Source organism: Penicillium mononematosum (assembly GCF_028829835.1).
Source record: "Penicillium mononematosum strain IBT 11891 chromosome Unknown utg000002l:1.0-8112719.0:1.0-8118358.0, whole genome shotgun sequence".
NCBI classification, from domain to species: Eukaryota; Fungi; Ascomycota; class Eurotiomycetes; order Eurotiales; family Aspergillaceae; genus Penicillium; species Penicillium mononematosum.
Window position 1 is genome coordinate 4,543,815 of NW_026643272.1, and position 24,397 is coordinate 4,568,211.

The 24,397-nt window shown below is 49.3% G+C and overlaps 10 protein-coding genes across 10 annotated transcripts; 4 read left to right on the forward strand and 6 right to left on the reverse strand.

Moving 5' to 3' along the window:
- Nucleotides 1-1,917: 1,917 nt before the first annotated feature.
- N7519_003523 (uncharacterized protein) lies at nt 1,918-3,206 on the reverse strand (the record flags this gene model as incomplete). The annotated part of the gene is made up of 2 exons (XM_057290301.1): nt 1,918-2,640; nt 2,700-3,206. 2 exons carry the CDS (start codon nt 3,204-3,206, stop codon nt 1,918-1,920), a joined length of 1,230 nt encoding a protein of 409 aa, XP_057151503.1.
- A 477-nt stretch (nt 3,207-3,683) lies between these two features.
- On the reverse strand, nt 3,684-5,328 carry faeB-2 (putative feruloyl esterase; the record flags this gene model as incomplete). Its single annotated transcript, XM_057290302.1, has 2 exons — nt 3,684-4,927; nt 4,989-5,328. 2 exons carry the CDS (start codon nt 5,326-5,328, stop codon nt 3,684-3,686), a joined length of 1,584 nt encoding a protein of 527 aa, XP_057151504.1.
- A 125-nt stretch (nt 5,329-5,453) lies between these two features.
- Nucleotides 5,454-5,813, forward strand: N7519_003525 (uncharacterized protein; the record flags this gene model as incomplete). Its single annotated transcript, XM_057290303.1, has 1 exon — nt 5,454-5,813. The coding sequence occupies one exon, from the start codon at nt 5,454-5,456 to the stop codon at nt 5,811-5,813; it is 360 nt and encodes a 119-aa protein (XP_057151505.1).
- Nucleotides 5,814-8,676: 2,863 nt separating this feature from the next.
- Nucleotides 8,677-10,505, forward strand: N7519_003526 (uncharacterized protein; the record flags this gene model as incomplete). Its single annotated transcript, XM_057290304.1, has 3 exons — nt 8,677-8,697; nt 8,846-9,008; nt 9,067-10,505. The coding sequence occupies 3 exons, from the start codon at nt 8,677-8,679 to the stop codon at nt 10,503-10,505; spliced, it is 1,623 nt and encodes a 540-aa protein (XP_057151506.1).
- Nucleotides 10,506-11,942: 1,437 nt separating this feature from the next.
- On the reverse strand, nt 11,943-12,568 carry N7519_003527 (uncharacterized protein; the record flags this gene model as incomplete). The annotated part of the gene is made up of 2 exons (XM_057290305.1): nt 11,943-12,484; nt 12,532-12,568. 2 exons carry the CDS (start codon nt 12,566-12,568, stop codon nt 11,943-11,945), a joined length of 579 nt encoding a protein of 192 aa, XP_057151507.1.
- A 1,828-nt stretch (nt 12,569-14,396) lies between these two features.
- On the forward strand, nt 14,397-18,146 carry N7519_003528 (uncharacterized protein; the record flags this gene model as incomplete). The annotated part of the gene is made up of 3 exons (XM_057290306.1): nt 14,397-16,221; nt 16,704-17,299; nt 17,328-18,146. The coding sequence occupies 3 exons, from the start codon at nt 14,397-14,399 to the stop codon at nt 18,144-18,146; spliced, it is 3,240 nt and encodes a 1,079-aa protein (XP_057151508.1).
- Nucleotides 18,147-18,197: 51 nt separating this feature from the next.
- Nucleotides 18,198-18,887, reverse strand: N7519_003529 (uncharacterized protein; the record flags this gene model as incomplete). Its single annotated transcript, XM_057290307.1, has 2 exons — nt 18,198-18,518; nt 18,597-18,887. 2 exons carry the CDS (start codon nt 18,885-18,887, stop codon nt 18,198-18,200), a joined length of 612 nt encoding a protein of 203 aa, XP_057151509.1.
- A 547-nt stretch (nt 18,888-19,434) lies between these two features.
- Nucleotides 19,435-20,802, reverse strand: N7519_003530 (LSB5 family protein; the record flags this gene model as incomplete). The annotated part of the gene is made up of 4 exons (XM_057290308.1): nt 19,435-19,447; nt 19,499-20,527; nt 20,577-20,728; nt 20,788-20,802. 4 exons carry the CDS (start codon nt 20,800-20,802, stop codon nt 19,435-19,437), a joined length of 1,209 nt encoding a protein of 402 aa, XP_057151510.1.
- Nucleotides 20,803-21,473: 671 nt separating this feature from the next.
- Nucleotides 21,474-22,706, forward strand: N7519_003531 (3'(2'),5'-bisphosphate nucleotidase; the record flags this gene model as incomplete). Its single annotated transcript, XM_057290309.1, has 1 exon — nt 21,474-22,706. The coding sequence occupies one exon, from the start codon at nt 21,474-21,476 to the stop codon at nt 22,704-22,706; it is 1,233 nt and encodes a 410-aa protein (XP_057151511.1).
- Nucleotides 22,707-22,899: 193 nt separating this feature from the next.
- On the reverse strand, nt 22,900-24,070 carry N7519_003532 (mitochondrial 54S ribosomal protein uL6m; the record flags this gene model as incomplete). The annotated part of the gene is made up of 4 exons (XM_057290310.1): nt 22,900-23,273; nt 23,339-23,452; nt 23,513-23,875; nt 24,037-24,070. 4 exons carry the CDS (start codon nt 24,068-24,070, stop codon nt 22,900-22,902), a joined length of 885 nt encoding a protein of 294 aa, XP_057151512.1.
- Nucleotides 24,071-24,397: the final 327 nt, after the last annotated feature.

The window sequence follows — 24,397 nt, forward strand, 5'->3', positions numbered from 1 at the left end:
TGAATATCACTTCCGCTTCCGGAATATATATACCCTTTGTAGGGCTCCTTTTGGGTTCTAACCTTGTTCATTTACTTTATTGTGGGGTGTTTGTTTCTTCATTTCTTTTTCTCTTTGTCTACATAAAGCTATATTGACAGACTCCATGGTAGGTAGTAAGTGCTATTAGTTTAGTAGCTTATTGCTTCCCCCGGGGCCTCTACCTAGCCCGGTTCTACGTAATTCCTATTTTGATCATAATGCAAATATTTATCCGAAATGACCATCTTGTTCTCGGGGAATTTCTTACCTGCATAACTCCTATTTAGTGCCATTTGACGCGAGAGTGGACCAATCACATCCACTTTGGAGAAAAACCTCCCACCTATTCGCAATCTTGTTCTATATGAGCAATCAAAATCAGACATGGTTCAATCGAACCATTTCTATCGTCTTCGACCTTATGAACTTCATCACTGATTTCACGTGGCACTTACCGAATGTTTCTATCCAACAAGGCTGTCGCTCCGTACATTATGTGACTATGAGCTGAACCCCCAGGGATTCCCATTGATAACGGCCTACATACCTATTATGTACTCTGTGACCGTCATTACCGCCTTGATACGGAGAGATATTTATACATATTTTTCCAAGATGCGATCCCCTAATAAATCATCTCAGCGCATGTCGCTTCATCTGCTACCCCAAAAAAAAAGAGTCACCTCTTGACGCGGTCTTCCGGTCCCTACCTTGTGCACTGCTCGCCATCTTTACATGTTCAGATACTTCTCATGCTCCTGGATCTTGGCTCTTCCACACTGCAGACCTGATGGAATCCTAGTTGATAAAGTCGTGTTCGCAGATCCGAAGCTCGACCCTTTGGAAGGCTCCATGTTTGCCATCTGACCTCACATTCGTGGACTATTGCATCTCGCCTGACATACCAGGCCAATACTCTGGCGGTCAATGACTAGGTGCGTACAAATGAAAAAGGTCCCGGATTTACCTAAGTGCTTATACATCTAGAGGCACAACCTTAAGGTTCTTCACATGGCCACTTCTATTCCTACCTCTGTAAGTAACTCTACCACTACCAATAGTGATGGAAATGAGGAGGAAGAGTAAGCATAAGGGTATGTAGAACATAAGCATACACAAGCTACTGATGAAATGAAACCATATGATGGATCATAAAATCTAGCAATATCTTTCCTTTAATTTAGTGTTTCAGTTTTATACAAAGCGCCTTTTAGTATAACCATAGCTAACGCCACTTTATAACAAGACATCTGACTACGTCTCGCTACAATCCACGAATGAAGTAGGGTAGTGTTTCCAATCGGACCGCTTGAAGAGACATCCACAAATGAAGAATTCCGAGAGCCATACGAACTACTCCGGCCGGTCCTGAGGGGAAGCGTACCTCCCTATTATTCGTGCAGATCTGGATTTTGTGAGGGGTGGATTGCAACGAGACGGACAGTAGCTGCAAGCTTAAGGGTCCACAAAAGACACAGGAAAAAGATATGAGACGACATCGAACGAGATGTCCAAAAAGACATAAAGAATCTTGAATATACCGTCCCTTATATAATTTGGAGCTAAATGGATCAGATTTTTGAGGTATGTCAAGAACAGAGGCTGCACAAGCGGCCGACTATGCTTGTTTCAACATCAATAAGCCGAAAATATAGCAAATGTCACAAATTCCAGAAAGCAGCCGTGGAGTATTCGGTATGAGCAAAATATACGTATATGTAATGCTGGCGGACTTTTGCACCTGACCCATCTGAGCCACCAATCAATGCTTCAGGACAGTGGGATATCAAATTGCAAGTGAGGGAAAGTATTTTCATGTCGTAAATGCAGAAAGAAAATCGTAAAAACCAATGAGAACCAAAGCCAAAATAAACCCATTTCCAATGAGACAGTTCGTCACTCATCCTCAAACTGGTCTGCCCAAGTTCCAGTAATGGGTGAAAACGTATCGTCCAATTTATCCATTGCCGTTTGTGACTTGGATGGTGCAGTTTCAGTTTCAGTTTTGGGCTCAGCTTTAGTCTCAGCCTTGACCTTAGTCTCCGGCGCGGAGACAGGCTTAGCCTCTGTCTTCTTGGGTCTCTCAGGCAGAGCCGGGAATGCGCTCTTATCATCCAACCCCGGCGCAGCAGGGCTCTCTGTTGCAAATATACTGTCAGCCAAGCCCTTGCGTGGCCGGTCTCCCTGTGGGGCCCGTGGAGATCCACGGTCACGGCCACCTCGACCGCGTCCACGACCCCGGTTACCACCAGAGTGATCTGCGGCATCTTCTGAACGGCCATCTTCAAAGTCCCGTCGCACGGCGCCAGACACGCCACCATGCATACCGCGTCGGAACTGGCTGCCTCCACCGCGGGGGTCATAGTCTTCCTCGCGTTTCTGCGAGTCCCACTCACGTCCCGTCTGGGCCTTGAGTTTCCGCTGTCTGTTTTTCTCGCGTTCACTATCCATCACGCGGCGATGCGCGAGTTCCTCGCGACGTTTCTTCGCCGCCTCCTGCTCGCGCTCCATGAACGATGCCTGATCAGCTTCGGCGCGGGCATGGGCCGCAGCCTTCTTTACGGCGTTTTCCTTGGCTGCTGCAATGCGTTTGGATAGTTCTTCTTCCGTGAGTTTAGGCTGAAAGGAAATAGTCAGCTTGGGGCTCCCGCTATCTTGGTAAGAGATGGAGTACACACCTTCCTCAGTCCACCTGTGGCACTCCGATCGCCACGAACAGCAGGGACTCGCTGGGCATCGGTACCATTCGCAGCCGAATCCTCACCATTACCCTCTTCGACCGGAGTGGTCTGCTCTTTAGACTCAACGGGCTTCTCGGGCTTCGGAGCAGCCGTCTCGCGCGCTTCGGTAGCAGGCGCATTGACAGGAGTCTTTTTGCGCGGAGAGCTTTCTGACCGTTTCTGCTCGGACTCCCGTCCACCACGTCCTCCTTTGCCCCGGCCCCGTCGTCCCCGGCCTCGTTCTCCACGGCCCCGCTGCGGAGTCTCCCCACGTGGAATTGGCTGCTCGGGAGCTGGCTTCTCGGGTACTTGTACTTCCTCTGGCTCTGGCTGTGGTTCTGGCTCGGGGGTAATGATCTCTGTCTGCGCCTGCTGTTCTTCCGTGGAGATCGGGATAATCTCATCGTCGAATAGGTCGTCGGCGCCGCGGGTCTGTGCGAATCCGTCCATCGCTGGGTCTGCCATTGCGATTGGGTCTGGAAGGGGGCTGGTAGGTCGGACGGGTCACGGGTAGGCTGTGAACTCGAAACTCGAGGGTGCGCGGGATTGTCGCCGCTATATACGCGATCCGAGGGGTAGCTTCGATGGGGCTTTAAATGGTGATCCGTGCGCAGACTAGTGGAGGGTGCAATATATTGTTATCTTTCAAAATTTGCAAAGATTCACACAAACGACATATATAAAGGAGGAATGACTAGCGGGTATTATAGTTGTCACACAGCTCAACTGATCTGCAATCCAGCTGGGGCAGTCTGCTAGGCGGTCTGATCTTGCGCATTGTTTTGCCGATGAATTCCGTCTGCTTTCTGCCCATATGACGTCCAAGGTTGTTTACATCCTCTTTATACGTGAGCTGGATTGAATAGGTCAATTCTGACGGTTGTTTAATCATATTTCTACGTAGTTTGGAAGAATCCTATACACAATAAGGGGCAAGCAAGCCTAAACACACTGCCAAGCATTCTCATCAGTGTAGTTACCAGGACCCTTGAACACGTTGCGTCGAGGCCAGCGGCAGTGCCTGCGCTTGTACTCGATCTCAGAGCCAGGGCCATCAGAGAACTTGGCACCACGAACAGTCTCCGGTGCCTTGCCCTCCTCGACCCACCGAACCATTGCCATAAGAACATTGTCCTCGGGGTCGGTACCAGCATAGGTACTGGCGCCCTGGCCAATACCATAGGCACCATCTCCATCGCCGCAATGGGCCATACCGCTGATCGGGAAGAAGCGGTAGAACTCATCCAACTTATTGGGAGGTAGTTTCATGGTCTTTGACACGTGGGAATAGTACAGCTTGGAGTTGTCGGAGCTGATCAGCTGGTCTTGAAGGCCGTGGTAGTGCAGGATTTTGCCTCCGCCATTTTTGAATGAAGATATATCGCCGTCCCACGTTTGTATGTTGTACGGGTTCTGGCGGAGAGCCACCGCAGCATCTTTCACTGTGAAGTTGGCCCCGCTCCAGGCCGGGTTGTTGTAGACGACGTATCGATACCAGTCTTGGCTGTATTGGAATGGTGTGCCACTGTACATCATTGGTGCAGCGAGGATTTCGGATCCAGGCTGCATGCGGGGGTATAACAGGGTGCCATTAATTCCGTAAAATGGCGATAGCACTTGCTGGGCGGTGTTGACTTGGGCGCTTGTGAGACAGCTTGTTTTGTTTGAGGCACTGGGGTCACAGGTCAACGTTTCCAAGACAGGGTGGCAGAGATCGGTATCTTCGATAATCCCATCTTCAGCGCCATCAATAGCATCACATTGGCGGATGATCTCTTCGTGGACGATCTTCCATTCATCTGGGGACAAAAATGTGTCGGAAGTCGGGGAGCCAGTGATCGGGTAGAAATGTGCGCTCCACGAGAACAGATTGACTAAGCCGATAGCAGGGGCACCAGCCACCACCCCGTCAAAGTCGTTGGGGTATTTCTGGACAGATTTCCAACCTTGGCGGCCGCCAGTGGAGCATCCGAGGTAGTAGCTCTTGTCGAAACCCTCCTCATAGAATTGCTTGGTGAGTTCTTTGCCTATGACAACTCCAGTGTGAACAGAACGGTATGCATAATCTTCGATCACCTCAGGTTGACGGTAGAAAGGCTTTCCTGAGGTACCATTGTGTCCGTTGTTGGCTCCGACAGTTGCAAACCCTAGTTGCGCGGTGTATGCGAGGTCATAGTATTGAATACCTGCGTTGAGATTAGATGAGCCGAGGTGTTGGTTTATGTTGGTTTTGGAAACATTACTTACACCCAGAGATACCACCATTTCCGGTGCTTAAGAAACGGCCCTTATATTCACGCGGCAACCAAGCCTCTAGTGTGATCTCGCTGCTATTCGAGGTCGACACGGCCATGGCGACCCTGCACAAGTCTACGGAGACGGCCTGATTCGACCTACCGCAGCTAGGCGGATTATCTGCCAAGGATAAGTTGGTACCTCCCTGCACAAACTCGGCAAAGTTGACTTTGACATTGGGAATGTCGATTTGAGCACCAAAGTCGACACATTTTGATTGAAAGGCGTCTTGGCTGGCCAGGGCAAGGGAGCCCATGGCTGCCAACAAGGGCAACGCATGAAGACGAGTCATATTAGGGAGAGACCGTGGAAAACACTAATGATGCGACACCTGCAGACCAGCGGCCTTTAATATCCGGTTATTTTCTCCGAGGTATGTTTCCTCCTCCCATGGCAGCGGTATTATTGCGTATTAATATGAACGTTGAGACGGCAAATGTTGGACCAGGAGTTCCCGAAGACCGAATTCTGCAGATCCATAACGAAAAGGCTAAAGCACCCGAAGTTTGGCCGACTAGCATGTGGGGATTGGCAGCGAATGAGCAACCCCAGGCTGCGGAGAGGACAAAGGACGCGACGACATCGGCAGCATTGCAAAGCTTAGACCAAATAGCGGGTTTCGGAGGTGATCCGGAAAAGCCGAAAATGACGGGATATTTCTATTTCCTCGACTCAGAGGGAGAAATCCGGGGATCTCCACAAAATGCGGAGAATGCATACATACCCCTCTGTTTCACTTTAAGGCTGTTGGAATCGGCACTTCTTATTTACCTGTAATTCAACACCTGTCAGTTCAAGGCAATAGAATGGAGACTAACCTCGGTGGTGTTCGCATGCTTTTGTGATTTATATAGTAAATGCATAACCCCAACTCTTGCTCCTTTACACCTCCGTATAGACACTGCTACACCTGATCTACGCTCCATCGTACTTTTCAGATAACCTCTATCGAAGGTTGGTCTGGTCCATCAAGCTCTAGGTGCATCACTACCTCTTTGGTGAAACTACACAACCCAGGCCAAATTTTCAGCCAAGTTCTACATTGTTGCCAGACACGTGTACAGTAGTGGGAAAATCTTGTCGGTTAACTGAGATGTTATTTTTCCTTCCGGAGGACGCATCATTGTGATTGGCTGTATGCCAGACGGATTCGAGTGTTGTAGAAGTACCTGGGTACACGTGTGTTGGAGCGAGATGGCCGTCGAATCCAGTTACAGACTTGATTGCACAGGTGAAGCGCAAGTTTTCATTCCTTCAAGGATGAAGGAAGCGAGCATATTGGCAATTTTTTGCGATCCCTCATGTTGCACTTGTAGAAAAGCAAGCTTAAACTGACTCTTCATATCCAAGTGGTAGAACGTGAAGATCTCCTCGTCGCTGAGCACCCTATAAACAGTCTCACCTCTCCTATAATAGTAGCGACCTCCTTAGCCACTAAGAGCGCCTCCTTCACTTCCTTAAGGAGGTTCTTCGCGGCTATAACAATCTCTAGTATATCTAGTAGGTCCGACTGGATTGAGATGGATGGAGGGGAAGAATATAGATGAAAAGATGATGAAGGCACAGTTGAAATTAGATGAAAAGGGTTTCTTCCGATTGGCCTATACCATGGCCATATATGCCACAAGTTGGTCATGGCCATCTCCGCCGACTTGTTTGGCTTCAATCATCACGACATGACAAGCCAGGTCGTCTCTTTTTCCCAAGAAAAGGCTGTAATCCGCCCTTCTAACACAAATATGTGGCTCTTCTTTGTATGTAATCGGGCCCCAACTCACGGTTGCTTCATGGGCTAGTGTTATTGGGGGGTCCATTTACTAGCAAATTTTGCGTGGAGAGCGCTTGGTAAACAACGTTTATCAAGATATCGAGTTTATAGCGCACCCGGGTTTCAGTGGGCTTCGCACGTTTAGTGAGGGCTTCAGAAGCCTCGAGGCCAACTAACTGTCTGACAGAATGGCCAATATCTAAGCACTATGTATGGTGGTCAGCAATAAGCAAGACACCTGCCCAGGTGGCCCAGGCGGGTAAATAGTGGTGTCTACTAACCGATATTGGTTAACCTTTTGGTCAAGGGCTTCCAGCTCCTCAGCTTGCTTCATGAGCAGTCCTCCAATAGGATAATAAACCTCTGTAGGAACTCGTCTTTACCACATTTCCTCCTCTCTCTCTCATCATGGAGAACTTGGGCTTGCTCCGGGGCTGGCATGCTTTGTATAATCGCGTGTAGCTGCTTTTCCTAGCCTGGGCCATCTCCCATGTTACAATCAATAACGGTCTGGAACGATTTGGAGGCATGTTATTCTTACCTTTTGGGCACTGGCCTTGAAGTTTGACTATCGATGTAGAGGGCCAATGTATGTGATATTGTGCATGGCGGACGCTTCGGTCGTATTAGGGGCCACAAGAAGGCCACGAAGAGGAGTTTCCAGCGTCTTCTGCCACCACCCATCTGCTTACCCTTCCATCGCGCCACCACGACTCATCGCCCGGACCTTTTCAACGAAGGGCACGCTCATACCCAGAACTTCCTTCGGAAATCCCGAGTTGCTGCATGAGAAGGGCTGAACTACCCTTCACGCGACATAAAGTAGAAGTCTGCTCGTGTTGCTTGATAAGGCGCTCCCAGACCTGGAATTCCTAACCTGAGCCAACTTGCGTGGCTATTCCCATCTTCTCAAATCCGGCGACAATGAGACAGCTTTGAGCACGACTTAATACGACACAGCTTCTCTTCCTATCTGTGATGAACCCCAGACTTTATTGCCTACCTGGCCCGAATAGTTGAAAGTACCACTACCAGGCTTTCGGAGCCCTGTGGGGAGTCGACACTTTTATTGAGTGGCCGAGCTTTCGAAGTAGCTCAGATAGGACCCGGCGCTCCTCGTTGTAATACGAGGGTACCAGAATGTCCTCCTGCGTGCCCTGCGTTAAGCTCAATCAGGTATTTCTCCCAGGTAGACATTTTGTCCCTGTAGCATTCCATATCCTTTCTGACGGCATCGATTGATCGGTGGAGCATCCATACGTGGAACTTAGCAGCAAAGCTGTATCCACGCTGCTGTCAACGCGATAAGTAGAATGCCGATTATCGGGAGACGAACAAGGCAAATAAACTCATTTATAATGGACAGTCTGGAGAAGTGGAGATGAGAGAGGTGAGACAAAGTAAGAAATTGAGAAAGTGAGATAGTGAGATGAAGAGAGCGAGAGATTGAAAAGCTGGAAAGTGGAAAAAGCTGACAAGCAGCTCTGGGACCGGGGTATAATTGGTATTTGCTCTTACATCACTTTGTATGTGTGCTGTGTATCTCAATGCTGACTTGGTATAGGATCGCTTTCACTGAAAAGAGATAATGCAGGTAGTCACCAGAGACTAGGGGGCCTCGTTCCTTTCCAACGAAATGAGATTTGACAAAGATTTATCATATCACTTGTTTAATATAAGCTAAGTTGTTTATATAGAACGGGCAGAGAGGTGGAATAGTCAGTTCCTATATACTGAGTGGATCGTGAAAGAGGTGGGTCCTTAAGGCCAAAATCTGGCAGGAGTTAAAAAAATCTTGGAACGTAACTATAGTATAGAAGGTATAGCCATGCAAAAGTAGAATGCAAATATAAGCCAAGTTCTCAATTAGCTATGGAAAACGTTCTGTACGGAGTATGCAACCAATAAGACACCCGCTATATTAAACCCCACGTCTCTCCACTCCATTTGGAGATTCCGCCGGAGTCCCCGATCACATCATTGGCAATCTCCCTACTGACAGAACTTCCATTCACCTTTGGACACCACATCATGTCTGTAGGTGACACGGCGAGAGAGCCTGCGTCTGAGCAAACGCCCCCTCCTTCGGGATTCACCTGATGGGGATGCCAATGAAGATACCCCACTACCCCAGGAACCCAGTACCAAGGAGTTGATCTGGATCCTCGGAAGCATCTGGCTCGGTGTCTTCCTAGCTGCTCTCGGTACGTATTCCAACTCTTCCAGGGGAAACAAAATTACTAACTTTAGCTTTAATTACAGATACAACGATCGTCGCCACGCTCTCCGCCCCCATCTCTTCGTCCTTCAACTCATTCTCGCTCCTTTCGTGGCTAGCCACTTCGTATCTGATCTCCAATGCTGCCTGCCAGCCTCTCAGTGGCCGATTGACTGATATTTACTCTCGTCGTTGGGGGCTTGTGTTCTCCAACATTTTCTTCGCCCTTGGCAACTTGATCTGTGGCCTGGCAAGAGCGCAATGGGTTATCATCCTTGGTCGCGTCGTGGCAGGTGTCGGAGGAGGCGGTCTTACTGCGATCTCGACCTTCGTCACTTCTGACCTGGTCCCTCTCCGCAAACGAGGTATCTGGCAGGGCATTGGAAACATCTGCTACGGTGCTGGTATGGGGCTTGGAGGTGTGTTTGGCGGGTGGATCAACGACACTCTGGGATGGCGATGGGCGTTCTTACTCCAGGTCCCCTTCCTGGTGATCTCGTGCGTTCTAGTCGCAATTACGGTCAACATTCCTGTCAAAGAGTCGGATACCGCCCGCATCAAACGCGTTGACTTCCTCGGCGCTATCACTCTGGTTCTGACACTGGTCACATTACTGCTTGGCCTCAACACCGGCGGAAACCAGGTGCCCTGGACCCACCCGCTGGTGCTGACGTCGCTGGTCGCATCTGCTATCTTCCTGGGTCTGTTCATCTACGTGGAAGCTGAGGTTGCTTCTGAGCCTGTCATTCCCGTGCGCCTTCTGCTGTACCGCACCGTGGCAGCTGCCTGTCTGACCAATTGGTTCAGTACCATGGCTGTCTTCGGTCTACTCTTTTACCTACCGGTGTACTTCCAGGTGCAGGGGCTTTCTGCGACCGCCGCGGGTGCGCGAATAATCCCGCAGGCGATCGGCACCTCGATCGGCTCTTTGGGATCGGGTCTCATCATGCGTGCCAGTGGTCGGTATGCATTTCTCAATTATGTTGCCATGGCTGTCCAAGTTCTCTCCGCTGGTCTCATCTGCACGTTGAATCTCAACACGCCCGTTGAACTGCCGTTCCTCTATTTCTTCCTGGGCGGTGCATCCTACGGTAGCATGCTTACCATCACCCTGGTTGCGCTCATCTCTTCCGTAGATCACCACCATCATGCTGTTGTGACATCTGCTTCGTATGCCTTCCGCAGCACTGGAAGTACAATTGGCATCACGGTCGCTTCGGCTGTCTTCCAGAACACCCTGAAGCTTGGACTTTGGTCTCGATTCGGTGAGCGCGAGGATGCCAAGGAGCTAATTGGACGGCTCCGGGATAGCTTAGATGAGATTTGGAAGATGCCCACAGCCTTAACACCTGGAGTGCTTGACGCATATATGGACTCCTTGCGGGCGGTATTCGTGACATTGTTGGGCCTGGCTGTCCTAGGAGCATTGACGAGTCTCGCCATGAAAGAGCATAAGCTGCACAACAATCTGGCCCGACGATAGAGTGAACGTTGGGCATTGATAGAAAAAGGTTGGGTCATATAGATCAGCATATATACAACGCACCTAGACAGCGATTGACCTAGTTCAACTCCTTTTTCATGTCTGAACTGACATGAACTAAAAAACCCAGCAGCAGTTAGGAACAGATCAATAGATTTGTCGACGTTGTACTGACGTACTCCATACAAAGAGCACATGTTGGATGATATTCGACCTAAATGGCGTCTCCTATCACCACTTCATTTGTATTGCGTCAATAATAAAGAAATTTCGCTGGTTTCCCATGGGACGTTCTGTCCATTTGTAGGGCATGCCGCTAAGCCAAGTTTTTGACACATGTATATCAATGATTTCGCTTATCTTTGTTCAGTTTTGAGACCACCGGGGCCTCAGACATAGCGAACTGGTGTCGGTGGAAGAATCCAAAAGAATCAAAATCCACCCTCACCGTGTTATTTTATACCTCTCTTTTTCGATATCCCGTAGTAAAATTGCGTGGAGTTAATTATAGGAAAAAGAAATAACAATATAGTAAAAAACCAAAACATGAAAAAAGAAAAGGTCCTGCCCGGGTTCGAACCGGGGTTTCTGGTACTTCAATCATTTCAAAAACCAGAGTGATGACCACTACACTACAGAACCAGTGCATATCGGATCACAAGGAAATGAGACACATATCCTAGAAAAGACAAGACTACTTTAGGTTTATCATAAATTGTATAAAAACGAAGAATATCCGGGCATGAAAAGTCATGACCACTAGACCATAAGACGAATAGACTGTCAGGTGACAACGGAAAAAGCTGTTCGGGTCTCCCGGTCGGATATTAGAAAGCTTAACAAAAACAGATTCAAACCCCATCTATCTTCTCAAGCTCCGCCCATGTTTCGTAATGCAGTGAGGGATGTTTATTTGGATCCGTTCACGAAATATGAGAGGCAACGTAAATGTAGGGAAGCGTATCGGTCTGATGATATGGACATAAACCCCAGCACCTTCATCTCTCTCAGGGTTGCCTCCAATATCAATCAAGCTAGGCCAAGTTAGTATATGTATTTATCAGACCCAGTAGTTTTATAGTACATACTCAGATAGTCCAATTGAGGCTTTCTCAGAACCTTCCTTCGTGGCAGGGGTCAAAACATCATAGAGACTATCCTCGATATCTTGAGTGTCTGTGTTCTCGAAAAACTCTCCATCGCGTTTGCTTTGGCTGTTGCTGCGCTCTGTCTCCGTAAGAAGATGTATAGCAACATGGTGTAGGGGCGGCTTGTTTAGATTTTGGGATTGGGGCTTGAGAGGGAAACTGGACGGCCTGAATGGGGAAGAGCTGCTCGGCTAAACGATAGCTGGTCACCTTGATCTTGACCCTGGCACTGGTGGACTTCTTCCATAGCGGCTTGGGTGTATCTTTCAAGCTCACTTTGTGGATAAGTTTAGCTAGAGACATTGGTATCATCGACCTTGTTGCCGTCGACCTTGTTGCCATCGACCTTGTTGCCATTGTCCTTATTGCCGTTGTCCTTGTTGCCGTCGACCTTGTTGCCGTCGACCTTGTTGCCGTCGACCTTGTTGCCGTCGACCTTGTTGCCGTCGACCTTGTTGCCGTCGACCTTGTTGCCGTCGACCTTGTTGCCGTCGACCTTGTTGCCGTCGACCTTGTTGCCGTCGACCTTGTTGCCGTCGACCTTGTTGCCGTCGACCTTGTTGCCGTCGACCTTGTTGCCGTCGACCTTGTTGCCGTCGACCTTGTTGCCGTCGACCTTGTTGCCGTCGACCTTGTTGCCATTGTCCTTATTGCCGTTGTCCTTATTGCCGTTGTCCTTGTTGCCATCGACCTCATTGTTGTCGTCATCTGAGTCGGGCACTGGAAGTGCAATGTCCCCAATGCTGCATGTGTAGGGGCATGTACGGCAAATGAACTTTATCTCAGTGTCGATTTTAGCGATGGCTAGGATATTGGCGCAGTAAGGGCAGACTGGGAAAGTCAGTATGTCTTCAAACCAGGTAGTGTTGGGCACGGACAAGACAGTTCCCGAGGGAGCTCGTAGCGTGGGGTCATTGTGAAATCTGTGGAATCCTGACGAAGTCGATAGTGTTAGTAGAGAAGATCTCGTATACACCTGCATTTAGCGGGGATGATCGGTTACATACTCGATGGAGAAGCAAGCTGCAAATCCGGTATCGGTGATGATTATCTGCTCATGGGGAAAAGAAAGGTGAAAGAGAGTGAAAGAAAGAAAGAACAAGTTTAAAGAAGTTTTACACCACAAACAAGCATCTTCGGGTTTGCAAGGCACGCCTACATTTCCTACTCCTCTTTTCAGTACTAATGAGCCTTCGATCATGTACCAGACAATGTTTTATTCGTGGTACCATCCTATTGCTCTGGTCACTCTATATCAAATCAAATCCAAATTAGTCTGTTCCTATTAGGTGGTGCTTTCAATCTATCCTTTAGATGATCTTCTTATACCAAGGTAAACATATGTAATCACCTAATATGTATGCTGTAGCTCACAGCCCAAGTCCTCTACGATGCAGATATTTCTCCATTGCTCATCATTTCTGAGAGACAGAGAAGCTAGAGATCTACTATGAGGTAATGGAGATCTCTTGCGTCTGGGATATCTGTAGATGTATGGAAAGGAAGAAACTATCTGTCGTGCTAAGTATTATATGGCCTTCTAAATAATTTTATAGAAAAGCTGGTTCTGTACCTAGGTAAATGATTTATTAGGCCACAATCATTGTCGATTCACGGCATCAAACCAGGGATATATAAACGGTATTTTGATTCTAATAGGTGGTGTCCGTACCCCCCCCTTTTGTAGAATATATATGTCAACCAGCGTCAATAATAAAAGTCTATAAAATCAGTGTCGAAAGGAGGCATTGCATTGACCCTACATATATATCGTATCGATTAGACTTTTAGCCATTTTTATCGACGAGGTTGCCCAAGTCATCAACCTACAAGAGGAGCCGTACATACTCAGGGGTGTATAGACGTAAGGCCCGGTCTAGTTCCACGTTGTCTAGTTAGAAGCAAGCACAAAGGCTAAGAAGTTAAAGATAATTTAATTTACTTCCACATAAGCAGTAGATGTGTAAATGGAATTATTTTAGATTTCAAAAAAAGTCTAAAAGGCAAAAAGTAAGTCTTAAATAAGACACCTTAAATAAGAGGTCTTACCCGGGTTCGAACCGGGGTCGATGGAAGAGTTTTGATATATCAAAATCCACAGTCATAACCACTAGACCATAAGACCGACCTTATGCCGGAAGGGACCTTTTCATGATTTATCACAGAAACCCTTCTTCCCACTATTCGTTCCCGTATATGTATACTATAGACCCATTTAATACAGGAAAATGAATAAGTGAAGAATTACCTAGGTAGTGAAAAGCTAGACCGCTTCCAATCAATCTGCCCCTTTCCTGTACCCGTCTTTAACCGTTATAGGCCCTCGAACTAGCATTTTGGCTCTGCATTATTGGTTGATCTCCACTTTGGAATCTCGGCATTTTTTCGTGAAACGACACGGTACAACATACCCGTGGACATTCGGTTCGGTAGCTCATCACGTCCGATGTGGCAACGACGTGGCGAGACACCTCACCGCTCGAAACCGATCGTTGCATGAGTTTCCATTTCAACTTTGGGTTGCATGATTGGGCTCTAATCAGACCAGCCTGATAATTTATCTCTTTTGTACAGTACCCAATTGATTTGGTTTCATCCTTGCTCTTGACTCGATTCTTTACTATTTGCGCCTACCTATATCATTCCTACGAAGCTATTTGCGCCTACCTATATCATTCCTACGAGGCTTCTTCTATCCGCCCCTATCCTTATACAGTGGAGCCCACCTTTGGTCACATTGGGCATGACAGTCGGATTTCGGTCTGATATCTCCTCAATTACAAAACGCAATAGCAATACAAAGGGGTCGAGGTCTGATATGGAGGTGGATGGAGGCTGTAAGGAAACCGTGATTGGAAACAAAGCGGTGCAAAATGCGAAATCATCCCATCCCCGGCGCCGCCGATTGCTTTTATCAACGGATAGTGCTTTCGCCGATACCGTCCTGCCGTCCCTCGTTCAGAACCCATACATCGAGCTACGACTGATCACAGACGAACCCTCCGCTTTGCTCACCGGCACCAACAAGATCCCACACTACATGGATACGGTCGACAGCCAAACGTTCGATAAGAAAACTGGGGCGCGGAAATGGCTCAAGGCGAAGACGGCGGAGCTCTGCGAATGGGCGGACATGCTCTTGGTTGCGCCTATCGATGCCGGAGCTCTGGGGGCGATGCTGGCCGGCTTGACAAATACCTTGACGTTGGCGCTCCTTCGTGGCTGGGTCTCAAAGAAACCTGTGATCCTCATTCCCGGAATGACGGTGTCGGAATGGGACCACCCGCTTAGTACTCGGCAGCTCGATGAAATCAGTCGCTTTTGGCCTTGGATTCGCACTGTCAAGCCTGTGCTCTGGAAGTCAAACGGGCCCGAAGACCTGACAATACTGCCATGGGACGGCCTGGAGGAGTTACACCAGACACTGGAGACAACATTAAAATTACCGCCATGGGAAGCTACCCTATCGACCAGACCAATTCCCCATAGCGCTACGGTCCCGGATAGAACTGCATCGAAATCTACATCTGGAAATGCCACCAGCTCCACGCCGCAGACGCAACATACAGGAAAAGCCGATTTTTTACCACTGGAAATCTGGCTGAATGTCTTTGAGGATCAAGTGCGAGACTGGGAAACGGCGAAAGCCGTGGGCATTCCAACTCATCTCCCCGTTCCCCAAGAATGGCAGAGCCATCTACCCAAGATGTCCACCACGGCCACCCTCGAATATACAATCCTGCGAGGATCCTTCGCCGCCATCAAAAAACGCATCGATGCGCTGCCTCGCTGGAAACCGCTCTCCGACCTTGCTTGCCACCTCATTGTTAAATTCTCCCGCACCGACATCCTTTCCTATCTCACCGAAAACCACCTGGACCTCCTCTGGACAACCTCTCGACTCACAAACATTCCATATCGAGCATCCGCGATCTACGGCAACCCGAACGTACTGACATGGTGGCGTGATGCGCCCGCTCTCCCAAACAAAGAATACATGGCCGACGCCATGGACGGCGCCTCCCGGGCCGGGTTCATCGACGTATTGGATTGGTGGCTCCACTCAGGACTCCCGCTACGGTATAGCGAGCGTGCCCTCGAAGCCGCCAGCGCCGAAGGTCGAGTCGCCGTACTCGACTGGTGGAAAACCGCCTCCGCCAATGCCCCACCGTCCAATCCCTTGCCTCTCAAGGTCGGCAAATCCGTCCTGCTTGCAGCGCAGTCGGGCCGCACTGCATCACTTGCCTGGTGGGACGCATCAGGGATCCCTTATAGTCACGCTGAGAACGTTGCCCGCATCGCGAGCACGCATGGCCATGTCCATGTCCTCGAGTTCTGGTATAAACTTAAAGGCCCGAAGATGATCTTCGATAACCAGGTGCTTGTCGGCCCGACGAAGAACGGCCACGACCACATTCTGCAGTGGTGGAAGAGCTGCGGTATGCGGGTTGAATTCAAGACTTGTGACATTGAGGAAGCGCTTGAGGATGCTGATCCGAGCTCTGGCGCTGAGGGTCGTGTTCGGCGTTGGTGGGAGCGGAATGGGCTGAACCTTGGAGTTGGCACGAGTGAGTGGATGAGATCGAAGGTTCTGTGAGAAATCATGAAATCATTTTGCATCACTGCGTGGCTTGCGGTTTTGGTCTTTTGGCGTCTTGGTAGGGATTCATCTTTCCTTTTCTGTTCATGCGGTTGCGTTTTGTTGTTCTTTTACATATCATGACTCCAGATGACGACTCACAATACCCATTTGAATATTCATAATGCTATCGTTTTCATCGCGTCAAACCTTCGATCTTGTTCGGAGGCTCTGCAGGAACGTATCTTGTCTGTGATTTAAATTGAACCTACATTTTACATATATTTCGGTGGCGATGTACAATGGAACGATTCTCCTATCTCAATCAAGACAATTTCAACCCAATCATTAAATGAAATAGATATTAATTGCGCGCGAAAAACTGCTTCATACTGGCTATATATTTAGCCTTAGACCCTCGAGAGACCTCGGGATCGTCCCGGGCCTTAGGATTGCTGAGTCAAGGCCCAGCTCGCCGCTGTGGCGCCGAGGCTCCACCAGTAAATCGTAACATCAACCTCCAACCTAACCAATTACTTGCAAACATTCTGCTGATGCTGGCGCGCTGGGTCCTGCGACGCGCGCTGCGCGGTTCAAACTCAAGAGCAATATCAACTCGCACGCGACAGCCATCACAAAATCCTTATAACAACATCCCGTCAAATGGCATCAATGGTCTCCACAGCATCACAAGAAAGAGACAGAGCATGGCTCAAAATGTCCGACTCAATATTATTCAATCACGAACCCTTATGACGGAGGCTATTCCAAGCATTGCTGTACCACCTCTCCTGTTCATCGGACTCCTACTCGGTCTATGGACCTGGAAATGTTTCTGGATCATCGTCATGCAAAACAAGCTCCTGTATCTCTCCTGGCTTCCCCCATTTACAAGATCAGAAACAATTTCAGATTACAAGGCTGAATGCACACCGGTGCAGTGGGAGGAGAAGCAGATTCGCAGCTTGGACGGGACTAAATTGGCTGTTTGTGAGGGTCACATTCCGATTCTCGCAAAGGATAATATGTCCTCGTTGAATAATAGTGCCTCACAAAATAAAGATCAGGTAAAACCGATCCCGAAACGAAAAAAAGTCCGTTGTGATCTGTTACTTTCAAGGCAATGGAGGATCAACACCTATGCGGTTGCCTCTTCTCTCTCACGTCTTGCGCGCAATTACCGAAACGGCAAGATCATCTTCACTATCTATGTCTGTCGCCGATATGTCTCAATATACTATCGCTGCTCTATCATACCGCGGCTACTGGACATCATCTGGTCGTGCCACACAGTCCGGCATTGAGATGGATGCCCAGGCATTCTTGAATTGGGTTTCGGAAACATATGCATCCCCGGACACCGATCTTGAGATCGTGATTTGGGGACACAGCCTGGGTGCTGCTGTTGCAAGCTCAGCAGTATCTACATATCTTGCCCGTCAACATGAGGGGCAGACCTCAAATACAAACAGTAACAGGCCCCTGGCGCCAATTTCGAGGCTCATTTTGGAGGCGCCAACATCCAGCATTAAAGACATGCTCATCAGCCTCTATCCTCAGAAATGGCTTCCATACAGGTATCTCTGGCCGTTCTCTTGGAATAACTGGGATATCAAGGCGAAGATGCAAGAAATGGCTACATGGAGAGACGAACCTGGGTCTCAAAGCCCCAATGAAGCTACGCCACCAATACCTCGCTCGCTTCCGCCGATCTTCCTTATATCTGGTGATAAAGACGAAGTCGTCCCACCATACGTACCAGACCAGTTAGAACAACATGCCAAGTCTCTCGGCCTGGAGATCCAGAGGAAAGATGTCCTTGGTGCTATGCATATAGAGGCTCCACTCAAACTGGATGGTAGGAAGGCAATGGTCCAATTCATTCTCAGCGGCACATCCGTGCCCAAGACATAACATAATAACCTCTCATAGATACCACATAGATGAATGAAAGTACATAGCACCTCACTCCCACTTCTCAACATGTACATGCTTAACATCCGCATCCTTCGCCAACGCCTTAAGCTTTCCAAATTCCTCAGAAGTCTCAGATTCGCCGAAAGCAAGATGATCCTTGACTTCGTTCCACCCACTGAAAATAACAAACTCCTCATCTTCGCCCTCTTTATCGATACGCCACGCACCGCACGAAGAGAACGGAGCCGTGGACGCATTCAAATGAGAGACACCAGCCTTGAAAGCAGCGTCGAATTCATCTTTCTTGCTTGGCTCGACAAAGCATCGGGTTATAGCGAGAACGGGTGCATCCAGTGGGATTTTGGATGGCTAGGTCCGTTAGCTTATATTTCTTGATAACAACCCCGAACTACGAAGTTAGTTCTTCGTCAAGGTTAGAAAACTCACTTCAACGTCCAAGTGAAACATCCAACTGACATCAACATTGTCCTTCAACTTCGCGAGAAGGTTCTGGTTGACTTCGAGTGAAAGCCACTGTCCTTCGCCGGTATGTTTCTCGACAGACTCCCATCCACCCAGCAGATAAAGGGACAGTGGGTCTTCGACCTGGCGCAGGTATGTGACGGGATAGCCTGAGTATTCACTCTGTTTCTTCTTGGCTTCTAAGAAAGTACTCTTGGTAGAAGACGGGGGGTCTTGCACTCTCAAGCGGAGGAGGGCGAGTTCGGTGACCGGCATTGTATCTTCTCTTTGAAGTAGCTTGTATTTGGGGCTTTGAGATGAAATGAGTCTGATTTTTCGTTGAATATTGCGGGTTGCACGTTGCTTTATATGTCTATCTAGTCCATGTGGTTTTACCAGGAATGGCCGAAATGCGAGCTAAGGTGGGGGCCGTTTCGTAGGCAGCTGCTGGCGGCGTCATCTTGCTGATTCTCGGCGCTAATCGACTAATCGGTCATGCAGAGACTTCGACTACATCTGTAGGTTCATCACCGGTGGATGTATTGGAATGTTGGGCTTTAAGGCTATAAGCTACGGGTTCTTTCAAGCAAAGCCAAAAAAAGGGTTCACGTAAATTGCAATGCAACCAATATCCAATCGATTTAAGAATATACATATCCGGGACACCAGCGATCAAAATGAATGTTCACCTTTCAGCAACACGATAGCCAATGGCTTTGGGTATACCGACCAAGCACAAGACCAGACAATGTAGGAAAGAAACCAAAACCGTAAATCTCAAAGGGTAAAGACCATCCGAACTTCAACATTGTAATCGCACGGATCAAACCTCTTTCCTGTGGGGACATTAATAACCCGAGGTGTAATAGAGAGGGGGAATGACTTACCAAGAAAGTCCAGATTTCTCAATGGCCGGGGTCTTAATAGCATTCCTGTCCCCAAAGGGGTTGTCTTCATCATCCTCTTCTTCCGATTCACTCTCGCTATCAAAGATTTGGCGTGAGTGTTGCGATGAAGAAGCAAGAGGCAGGCTCTCAGGACGATTCGGCCGTGGCGGCTTTGGAGGGTTGATACTAAGTCCAGCAAGGCCGTCATTGACATCCGTGTCCTGCAGTCCAAGTCCATGTCTGTGCCTCCAATTGCCTTCCAAAATGTCATCCTCACTGTCACTGTCGTAGTCCACGCTCTTGTCTAACACCTCGAATGCCATCAATGCATCCACCAGCTCCTCGTTTGCATGAATCAGGCCGCCCAGGAACTCCTCGGTCTCTATATACTGGATATATCGAAGGATCTCATGGCGAAGCTGCTTGCATGTGTCGAATCGATTACTGCATTCCGCATCCTCACTCACTCGGTGTGTCTCGCGATTGACGAGTTTAAGAGCATTCAACAGGTTGGTGCTAGCAACGGAAGAAGCAGCAAGTGCTTGTAGGATCTCAGGGCGCTCCTTTTCCAGATCAAACCTCTTGCTGCTAATTGATAGTTTCTTATCTTTCTTGACTTTCCTGGACTTGGACTTTTCTTTGGGACTGGTCAGCACAGTAGATGGTCCACTGCCCGCTGAAACAGATACAACATGACCCATCGGGGGCTCATTTGTATTTGGATTTCCCTCGCGAAGAACTTTGGCTTTTGCTTGCGTCGCGGGCTGTTTTCGCTTGGGAACTTGCTTGTATAGCGCCGTGACCTTCGCCATACCAGGGGTGTCCTTAAAAGTTGCCGCCCATTGTGCAAAAATCTGTTTGCATTTCTGTTTCACGAGTGGATCCGAAACGGAATCAGTAGCTGCAATTCGCAGACGTTCGAGCAATGCCTCATCGGCGAAATCGCGCAAGAAGCGCTCTCCTGCATTTTGAACCAGGAAGTCGAGGATAGTAAGCGCGCGCAGTTGTCGATGGAGATTGCCATATTTTCTGGATTAATCAGACTGGTATTCAGCAATGTCAATACTCGTAGACTCACAGTTTCTTGCGAAGAGCCCGACTTGCTTCCATTGGGCCGCTGGCCTGGATGCGGACTACTTCCACTAAATCGACGATCCCACTTGAGTCTTCGACTTCATATTGTTCGCTTGTAAGAACCTCGATTTGTACGGTCACTGCCGAATACGGTTTCTATTGAAAAGCGATATCAGTCGGTGCTAAATGTGTGTGATATTCACCCAAAGACTCACGGAGGACTGGAACATTCTGGCCTAGTCAAGGAGATAGTCTCTATAACAGTGTTTATGCTCGGCTTGAGTAGGAACAGGTTGGAGGAATCGAAAATTGTCCTTGGGATCAAACAGCCCACAATCACCCCACGCTGCGATGTCGGTATAAGAATGACCCCGCACGGCGCTGTTTATACAAACGTTTCGCAGGAATCAGATACGTGTGGGTATCGGCGGTGATAGATGCAAGTGCCTTCGCTAAAAAAAAAAGCCAGAAACGAGTTAATGGTGTGAAGGACAATATAAGGGTTCAGGGAGCTTTCGCGATACCTTCACGTGGTGTCGGTGACGTCGGAGGCCCCAGGAGTCTTGGCGCTCGTTAATCTGATAAGCGCAATGGAAAGTGCCGAGAACGTAGAACGAACATGTACCTCGTTCCCAATATGCTCTAAACTCGTCCAAATTGCAAAACGGCCTTGTTACAGGGGAAGAGGAGTTGAAACAATGCTCAGACAGTTTAAGCTTATCGGCTCCTCGTGACTATTCCGGCCCAAAGGGGATTAGGGCGGGGTCAGGTGCCCGAGGCCAGTTTATGAGAAAGAGGTCATTAACGACCTCGGGACTTGAGCAAATCAATAGTAACCAATAAGACCTCGAGGAAGCAAGAGTAGTCAATCCTGGCTATATTTCTTGCCAATTGATCTCGCATGAAGCTTTCGTCTGCACACCGGACAGACCCATCCCCACGCTCCTATTTGTTACGCGTACTGTCCCGCTTCGTGGTCTGCTCCACCCTTATTCTGGCCGTCAGCGTGGCTCTGAAATCCCGCTCTCGTCTCTCCCTCCTCCTCCCCCACCTTTCTTCCAACCAACCTACAATCATGTCTTACCAACAGGAACGTTACATTGCCGAATTGGCCGTCCAGCGGGCGTGCCTCCTGACACAGAAGGTCTTCTTCGAGAAGGCCAAGGGCACAGTCTCCAAGGACGACAAGTCCCCTGTCACTATTGGCGACTTCGGCGCTCAGGCCCTCATCATCTCAGCCATCCGCAAGAACTTCCCCGATGACGAGATCGTCGCCGAGGAGGAAGCTAGCTCCCTGCGTGAAGACAAGGACCTCAGCGCTGAGATCTGGCGCCTGGTCAAGGATATCAAGCTGGATGATGCGGAGAGCGATAATATTCTGGGTGGCCCTCTCACCAGTGAGGAGAGCATGCTGGACATCATTGATAATGGCAACAGTGCCGGTGGTCCAAAGGGCCGCATCTGGGCCCTGGATCCCATCGACGGCACCAAGGGTTTCCTCCGTGGCGGCCAGTACGCCGTGTGTCTTGGTCTGATGGTTGACGGTGACGTCAAGGTCGGTGCTATCGGTACTCCTAACCTCCCCGTCGACGATGCTGCCCCCATTGATGCCAGCACGGGTGCCCAGCAGTCTGCGACTGCCGGAAACGGTGTCTTGTTCTCCGCTATCCTGGGTGAGGGTGCCACCAGCCGTCCTCTGGGCAGTGGTACTCTTGCTCCCAGCAAGCCCATTTCCATGCGTCCCGTCTCCAAGATCTCCGACGCTGTCTTTTGTGAAGGTGTCGAGGCTGCGCACTCCGCCCAGGGCGACAACGCTGCCGTTGCTCAGCTTCTTGGCATCACCGCCCCGAGTGTGCGACTGGACTCGCAGGCCAAGTACTGCTCCATTGCCCGCGGTGCTGGCGACGTCTACCTGCGTCTCCCCGTCAAGAAGGACTACCAGGAGAAGATCTGGGATCACGCTGCTGGTGACGTGATTGTGCGCGAGGCTGGTGGCCAGGTGACCGACATCTACGGCAACCGCTTGGATTTCAGCAAGGGCCGGACCTTGGCTGTCAACAAGGGTGTCGTTGCTGCTCCCAAGGCCCACCAGGACCAGGTCATTGATGCCGTCAAGACCGTTCTGAAGCTGTAATTGATTTATGATGTTTATTTCGTCGCCTTGTCCACTGCACTTGAGCTCCTGGGGAGCAGAATCAGTCTGAAGTAGATTTGTGATACCATCGCTTGTGAGAGGAATAAAAAAATACATATGTGACGATAAGAGTACAAAACACGGAACCAAACACAAAATGTCCCGCGTAGCTGAAAAGAAATGCGCCTCCAGTCTATTTGATCTTCTTCGCCTTGAGCTTGATAGTCTCTCCGTTGACGAAGATACCCTTGCCCTTGTACGGCTCGGGGCGTCTCCATTCTCTGATCTCGGCCGCGAATTGGGTCACAATCCGCTTGTCGACACCCTCCAACAGGATTCTAGTAGGCTGCGGTGTGCTCGCCACAACGCCTTGGGGGATACCCAGTTCAATTGGGTGGGAAAAGCCGACCTTGAGGGAAACGAACTTCTGGCCGGGGTAGGCGGGCTGGACGGTGGACGCCTTATCCTCGATGGTGGCCCTGTAACCAACACCCACCATACTCAAGACACAGACGTGGCCTTCGGAGACGCCGAGGATGTGGTTCTGGAGGAGTGCGCGAATGGTTCCTAAATAGAAAAGCAAAGTGTTAGACACTAATGACTTGCCGCGGAGAAAAGACAGGAGAACATACCCCACATGGCACGCTGGTGAGGAACCGTCGTATCCTCAACCGACAAACTAGCCTTCTTGGCGGCCTCATCGTGGGTGATATTAACGAACGAGGGAATGCTCAGGCTCATCTCGCCTGTGAGTCGGAGTAGTTAGCATCCATCGACCGGGCCACATTCCAGCAATATCAACTTACCCTTAGGCCCCTTAATCTCAGCCAAAAACTTGGGAATATCCTTTCCTCGTGTCCGGGCAAGGGTAGCGGGGATATCGACGAGCTTAAATGACACCTCGGGGGGGATGGAGAGCGCGGCACCTCCGACTCGGGACTGCGCCGGGGATGTGGTTGAGAAGCATTGTGTGCGGGGGAGAAGGCGGGTGCGAGGAAGATTGGTAGGGAGCCGCGCTGGAAGGGCTCTCGAAGAAGCTGGCGGGCGCAGCGTTGGGGTATGGAGCACGACATTGTGACCTGCGCGTGTTGGGTCGGATGCTGCGTTGCGGACTTTGGATTTTGTTCGCAGATGGTTTACCCCAACGGGTTTAGCGTGCACGTGATTATCTATATAATTTGCTGCTTTTTATTTGTTCGGGATTCACTATATCAACATACTTATTTATATTCTCGGCTGCAGAGATAAGGTATTCGAGTGCACTGTGTCATAGGATTGACTTGATGTTGGATATTCTTTGGATACATCTATTGCCAGAAGTTGTTGAAACCTGGAGCTTTGAAATCCAAATTCTTGAAGGCCATTCGGATTCTCCCTCGCACTCACCCAACTGAAAGAAAATGACGAAGTAAAACAATTTCCCCAATTAAAACACAGACATCTCTTCAGACACCGACGTTCTTCGAGATAACGAATCTCTGGCTAGCCCTAATACAGATGAGGCTCCATAACCCGAACCCCACCGCCAACACAGCATCAACATTACTCTCGTTCCCAATGAACTCTTCCTCGGTGTTCCGTCATGTTGTCCTTCCGATTGAAGGACATGGGGCACGAAGGACAATCGAATGAGCGCGGATTTATATGCTGCGTGTCGATATGACGCATCAACGCTGGTTTTCCGGAGAAGG